This window comes from Euphorbia lathyris, chromosome 3 (genome assembly GCF_963576675.1).
Source record: "Euphorbia lathyris chromosome 3, ddEupLath1.1, whole genome shotgun sequence".
NCBI lineage: Eukaryota > Viridiplantae > Streptophyta > Magnoliopsida > Malpighiales > Euphorbiaceae > Euphorbia > Euphorbia lathyris.
The window spans coordinates 6920137-6927626 of NC_088912.1; the positions used below are offsets into that span (position 1 = coordinate 6920137).

Below are 7490 nucleotides of genomic sequence, written 5' to 3' on the forward strand. Positions count from 1 at the left end.
TGTTTGTTCAATGTTGAGTTAAAATTGTTTATAAGACATAAAGAATAAAAGGCCCAAAGCCCAATACGGAAGTCAAAAGCCCAAGTCAAACAAATCAAGGCAACTCGGCCCGCGTGTGCAAAACGTTATCGTTATGTACAAAACGCAGCTTAGCGGAAGAAGGATCTAGAAGACCTTCATTGAACAACCTCGTAACGAAGCTGCTGGGTTGAATCGACAAAGAGTACAAGACAACAGCTGAGCAAGAACAACTTCCAGACAAAGTGTTTCCACTTTGGGTAAAGTTCAGAAGACACAGGACGCTGTCTAGTTGACCTTACCATAAATGGAGAGACATTCTGCCGAGCTGACTAAAAGTTGCTCAACACTGACCGAGGACAGAAGATACTCAAATTTGATTGGCCGAGAGCTCTGAGCAAGACTGAGTGACAACGACAGGAAGCCGTTTCCCTCGAACGGTTATTTCGAAATTCGAAATGACCGATGTCTCAGACGTCTCTATAAATAGAGCCCTTCAGTTGCTTCATTCTATACAGAACTTTAAAAAGCCATTACGCTGACCAAAATTCTACTCAAAGTTCTGCAAGAAAAAGCAAAGCAAATTCTTACACCAAAATTCATATCTTTTATGTAAAAGTCTAGAGTGATTATTCAATCATCTAAAGTGTGTTAGCAATTGTTGTTTAGGAAAAATCTTTATCATTTCTAGAGATTAGAAAGGAGAGGCTGAGTACTCGGTTATAGTACTCAACGTGAGATTAGGAGTGAGTAGAGGTATAGAGGAAATTACTCCTGTTATACTCAGCTTCTAAGTTGTAAAAGGTTTGATGGTCTACCGTTAAAGAGCTTAGTAGAAAATTCGAAAGCTCGGAACGTGTTCCGGAGACAGGACGTAGGCTTAGACGTCGAACCTGGATAAATCTGCTGAGTAACATCTTTCTAACCTTAATCTCCTCAATATATATATTGCTTGGTTAAACAAAACTGACCAAGTAAAGAGGTCAAGCTGAGTTGTGTGTATTGAGTGTCTGAGTTCAGGAATAGACTCAAAGTGCTATATCCTGACTCAACGAAAGAAGCTGACTTAGTCACCAGTTGACTAAGCTAGTGTCTTATTTACAAAGTGCGCTATGTAATCCCTTTTCAAAGAAAAAGAAGTCAGCCTTAACGTACTTAAATTTTAAATAGTTCCTATCTCCCCCTTGGAACTAACTTGTTACGTTATAAGGGACCAACACATAGGATCAATGATAATTGAAATGCGGCTTTTGGATATCGTGTCTCTACTTTGTATTTCCGAATGCATGTAATTACAGATACTCGAAATTGTGTCAAGCACCTAGTCAAACTGGTAGGTTTTCTAGCTTGCTTGTGATTGCGGGTTTAGTTTTTTAGTTTACTTGGGGACAAGTAAAGTTTTAAGTGCGAGGAGGTTTGATAGGGGTCAAAAACCCCTATCTTTGGGTATGGTTTTAGGACGGTTTTTAGCGTTATTTAGTTAATAAGCGAGCAATTCTCGCATTTAAATGCTTTTGTGTGAGTTAGTTAGAAATTGGAAATGTTTTATTTACTTTTCGTTGTTTAGGCTCGTTTTATGATCAATTTAGGCAAATACGGCCAAAATGGCATGCATATTATAATTCTGTTATCTTTTGAAGCTAATTGATTCATCAAAAGTCGCACCAAACGAAGCATTTGTTCAAAATAAGCGATTGACGGGTCAATTTAGCCTTTGGACTAATGCTATCTGGAGTTTTTGTGCATGCGCAGGGATAAGTTCGGGCGAAAAACACACTTTTAGCATTCAGCGACAGCGTAGAGGCGTGCCGGGCAAGACTGCTCGACGAACTGGCCTATTTACGGAGCCTGCTCGGGCAAGCAGGGAGCCTGCTCGCGACGAGCAGTGCCTGCTCGCCGAGCAGTTCGCCCTGCTTGGCGAGCAGACTTGCGGGAATTGGTCAAAAAGACCAATTCTGCCCCCACGACTCCACGACCGGCGCACGACTTCCTACCTGCATAAGGACACGAAATAGGTCAAGAGAAGGGCCCGAGCCGCACCTATAAATAGGATTTTTCCAATGTAAATTAAACATCTTTTATCTTTGTAATTTTCTTAGCTTTTCTTCTTGAGAAATCCTCTCCACCTCCTCCATATCCTTCAAACCTCCATTGAAGACACCTCTGAAGCTCCGCTCACCGAGGATTGCTCAAGCTCCATCCTTAAGGCCTAGGAAGACGCCTGCATTGGTAGACAGGTTCCCTGAAAGGGATTTTTCTTCTTTTATATTCTGTCTAACATCTGATCCATGTTATGAATCCTAGGCTCATTGTATCTTCGTGACAATACTTTCATCTTTGATATATATATTATAGTTTTGTTTATTCAATTGTTTTAATGCTTTAATCTTTGTCTTACGCTTTGTCCAATTGGTTTAACTCATTTGATAATCCCAAAATTAAGGTGGCACATATTGCGAGCTGAATCTGACCTAGTCAGTGCCTATAGGATTGACGACCCTATAGAAGATTAAGCCCAAATTGCTGAGCCTTAGAGCTAGTTTCGGCCTTACAAGGGAATCACGAACTAGGGACCTCAGGAGGATAGGTAGGGTTAATCGTCTCGGACACAAGTGACTTAGATTTTAATTCCGTTGTCTAAACAATCTATTTTCATTATCATCGTATCCCTTCATGTTCCTTCGGATAATTGCATTGGTAAAAGATCACTTAGGAGTAATTTAACTTAATTAGGGGTACAGTAACTTAATTAGACGTAGAATAACTTAGTTAGAATCAGATAGGAGTAGTATAATTCAACCTAGGAGTAGATTAACTTAAGAAAAACCAACTCAAAACCCCCAAAGCCTAGATAACACCTGAGACCAAGTAGCTTGATACTTGCAGAAATAAATCCTGTGGACGATACCTGGACTTTTTCAGAATTTTATTACTTGATAACGACGGGGTACACTTATCCCTTAGTGAGCCTTGCGGTACCGAACGCCGTGAGGCGCATCAATATGCAAGTTTAAATTTTATTGAATGCCTAGAACACTGAATCTTTCGGGTGTCCAGACTATAAAATTGCACAGAAACAAAAACTCACGTTTTATTAGTGCGGCTTAAAATTCACTGTCTGATATATGTTATGTTTAATATTCAACTGTTTTATAGATAGAAACTGGGTACGTTGTTCCTCAATAACCATTCGACGAAATTTATACCTTATATCCAAACTAAAGAACTGGTATATTGAAATTATTGTATGTGATATGTCATATTCATGACATATACCATCATATTAGAAGCACAATATAATATTTCCCAATTTGTCAAAAAAAGTTGGCTTTATTTTATTCCCCTAATCTTGCTTCATTGCAATTTTTATTTATTTTTCAATAAATTATCATTAAAACGAAGACTCACTATTTTTCAATAAATTATCATTAAAACGAAGACTCACATATTGGTGAATAAATAGGAGTAGCCTGAAGTCATGTAGAAAGCAAAAAACATACTGAGAATAATAAAGATAGCTAGCTAGGCAGAAATGGCAAACTATGGGAGGAGGTACAATCAATATCAAACTTATGATGATGATTCCGGCGACGACAACGATCAAAGCACCGGTTACGGTCCTCAGGCGAATGTAGCCGGGTATGGTTACACACCACCTAATCCTTATTACGCAAGTCCTCAACCTGGGTATGGTTACGCACCACCTAATCCTTATTACGCACCACCTACACCTAATCCTTATCATGCACCTTCTCAACCCGGGTATGGTTACGCACCACGTAATCCTTATAATGCAGCTCCTCCACCGAGGTTCCATGACACAGGAGTTAACGCACCAATTAATCCTTATAATGCAGCTCCACCACCGAGATTCCATGACACAGGAGTTACTCATCAAGGTTTATTCATTTTACACTATGCTAATTTCAAATTTGCTCAGTTTAACCTTAAATATGTATTGTTCTTAAAATGATTATAATCTATATTAGTCTTATTATTATTAACACGAGTTGAAAATATGATTCCAAGTAGTGTAATTCTATCTGCAGTGTCGAATACATGATTGTTGGGTTGGGGCCGATTTTGTATATAAAAAAATATTTTTTTGCTAAATTGATTTTGTTAAAAAAAAATTCGTACATATACATTTTATAATCAGAATGTTGAAGAACCAATTTTAATTACCAATGTAAATTTTTCAAAATTAAGCTATATTGTGTTTGAGATTTTTAACATGTAAAATTTTTTGTGTCTAATAGAAAAAGTCGGATTTAGGGATGACCTAATAGGCCAAAAAAATTAGAAATTTGGATTCGAGGATGACCTGACCGGTAAAAAAAAAAAAATTGGAATTTTGGATTTAGTGAGGACCTAAGGGGACCTGAGCCATTTTTCGGGTGCTAATTGAGCATCTCGTCATTATTTTATGCAAACAGAGGGCGGCAACCATTGCATCCTCATATTTCGTGGAGACAGGGGGGCCGAAACTACTTGTGGACATGGTGGTTCCTGCAGCCCCCCAAACCCCTGTCTCGGCCCGTGTCTATCTGTAATATTTTCAAAAAGAATTTCGTAGTTAAATGGAAAATAGTGCGGAATTGAATTTCATTGGTAATTGCTGTTGATATTTACTAGAAATTTACTTAGAACAAAACCGTAGGTATGAAATTTTACCTTCAAATAAGTATTTTTTGAGAAACCAAGTCAAGAATATAATTACACTTCTTTAAATACATCAATAGTATTTTTTTTATTATTGTTGTTTTTTTTTTCAAACGGTCATGATGTTTTTGTTTAAAGATAATGAAAATTATTCTTAACACTTTTGAGTTAAATGGTTCGTTAGGTGCAACCTGGCAGGATGATGGCACACCCTCGACCGGGTCAGTTTCAGCAGATGAAGATGGAGGAGGGGGAGGAGATTTCCCAGTAGAGGTAGAAGAATGGAATGATGGAAGACAAATAGCTGGATTTAATCGAACATTTGTGAAACCGAGAGCTAGTCCCGGTCAGCAATCTAGACCCAGTCCTCAACCAAGAGGGAATCCTGGTCCTCGGACAAGAGTCAATACTGGTCCTCCTATATCTAAAGTGGGTAAATCTGGTCCTGCTAGAAGGAGGTGATACTTGTATACGAATATCATGTTGGGTCAGACATATAATAAAAAAAAATCAATGATGTGTTTTACGTATTCGTGTGATTTTATTACCTGCTCTGTAGATAATAATCAATGATGTGTTTTTCTGTCATTATTTTTCTCTTTATTATGTTATCTTGGTGTGTTGTTATTTTATAAAGAACTTGTATGATGAGACAACCTGTCATTTTGTATCACATGAGTTATATTGTAGGCTTAATACATCATTTGTCCTCTGTACTTTTCCAAAATGGTTAATTGCTCCTGAACTTTTAATGTGTCTGAACTTACATAAAATATTCCGTTAGTCCCCATTTTTTTACAACCGAATGATTAATTGATTACATTTTACGCAAGTTCAGGTGGCTAACTGAACATTATATAAAAATTCAAGTGACTATCAAGACACTTTGAAAGTTCAGGGGCCAATCAACTATTTTGGACAAATTTAAAGGTAAATGATATATTAAACCCGTATTGTATTCTTATTTAAATTTACTTAGTAGTTTACTTTTATTTTCGTTGAATGATTGACCAGATTGAGTTTTAACCACTATGATTATCTTATAGAAAGCATATTGTGATTTTAGTATGTTTTTCTTTTCCTGCTATCACTATAAGAAAATCACAAATTACCAGTGGAATTTACCAGAGAACTAATTTCAGCTGCTAATCACCGGCGGAATAGCATCAGATTGATTTCCGTTGCAGATTACTGGCGGAAAGCAAAATTGTAATTTCATCGATGAATTCTAATTTCACCAGTGAAAAGTTTATCATGCAGACAGAATTCTGTCCCTATGATAATTTTCTTTTTTTTTTTGGAAAAAGAGGGAAGCAAATTTTGGCTCCCCCTGTTTCTTTCTACTTTCTTTTCTATTCTCTCGCCCTTTGTCCATCATATCTCAGCTCTGGAACAAAATTAGTCCGCTGAGAGAAGTTTGAATTCAGCTGTTGAGTAAATCGAACTTAACATCATCTTGATGGCTTTGTGATACGGATTAATTTCGGAACGTGTTAGTTTTAATCGTAAACTGACAAAGATGTTCTTCTCTAGCTAAACTAGAAGGAGTGTATCCCAATTTCATGGACTAAATCCATAGGAATAATAAAATCCTCATTGTTGAAGGTAGAACCTTAACAAAGCTTCATAAAGAAGTTGATAATTTGATTGATAAAAAAGTTAAACATTACAATGACAAAGAGATGAATTTATATCATCTAAAACCTAATTGCCAAATTACAATAAAGGATAAAGCATATAACTACTTAAAATAATAAGATAAGGGTAAAAGGGGTTAAATATAAAGGGGTGACATGGATGGTAAATAGGGAGTGGTAGGGTTGTAATAAGGGAGTGACAAAGGTGTAAATAAGGAGTGGCAGGATTATAAATAAGGAGGAAGTTGGAGTAAGGAGCAAGTTCCTTAAGCTGAAGGCACGCGAGGCGTGCCTAATTCTACGCGGGGCGTGCCTTAGCTGTTGAGCTACTCTCTGGATCAGTACTCACTATACGCGGAGCGTGCCCAATTCTACGCGGGGCGTAGTTTGGCTGATGAACTCCTTCCGGATCATTTCTTCTTATACGCGGAGCGTGCGTAATCCAAGCCCTGCGTAGATGACCTCCTGGACTTCTCTTTGGATCAAACCCTCAAGTACGCGGAGCGTGTAATAAACCACGCGGAGCATGCCCCACTTGTTGTGTGGCACAGTTTGGCCTCCTTGCTCGCTTGTTGCTCGTGCTTCATTCTTCCTCCGACTTCCCTCGTCTGGAACCGATCCTAGGGAAAGATGCCCCGCATCATACACTCTCTCTTAAAAAGAACTTGACCCCAAGTTGCTTGCCACATATTGATGAGACGTGTTCGTTGTGAATGAACCCAAGCCCTCAAATCGAACCAAAGTGTTGCTCGAGATGAATTCAAGAAGTCCACTCCACATATTGTCGGACTCATCTTCTCCTCACGAGCTTTTCCCCATATCTCCACAAGTGCCTCACCCCGGACTTCATCTTCCATGGTACTCATCTCCCAATCTCCACCAATATCGAATCCTCTCCCAATATCGAATGGTATGTCTTGACTAAGCTTGTCAAACCACTTCCCAACAAATGTTTGGATGGTCGTTTAACGCCTCTCACTTCGTTGAATGGACCATCCATGGGCCCTCTTGATCTCCCCATCACGAACTTGAGGAATCAATACAATCTTCTCCCGCTCTTGGCCTACCTCAAATGGAAGGTCCCGACGACATATATCAACCCAATTAGGCTTAATCCCACATATGCTCTTCAAAACCCCAATATGGCTTTGAGTCGAATATGCCCGAACCTCT

General features: G+C 38.5%; 1 protein-coding gene across 1 annotated transcript; it reads left to right on the top strand.

The window, feature by feature from the left end:
* Positions 1-3533: 3533 nt before the first annotated feature.
* On the top strand, positions 3534-5338 carry LOC136221583 (pollen-specific leucine-rich repeat extensin-like protein 2). Its single transcript, XM_066008960.1, has 2 exons — positions 3534-3917; positions 4865-5338. The coding sequence occupies exons 1-2, from the start codon at positions 3551-3553 to the stop codon at positions 5140-5142; spliced, it is 645 nt and encodes a 214-aa protein (XP_065865032.1). The 5' UTR covers positions 3534-3550; the 3' UTR covers positions 5143-5338.
* The last annotated feature ends 2152 nt before the right edge of the window (positions 5339-7490 follow it).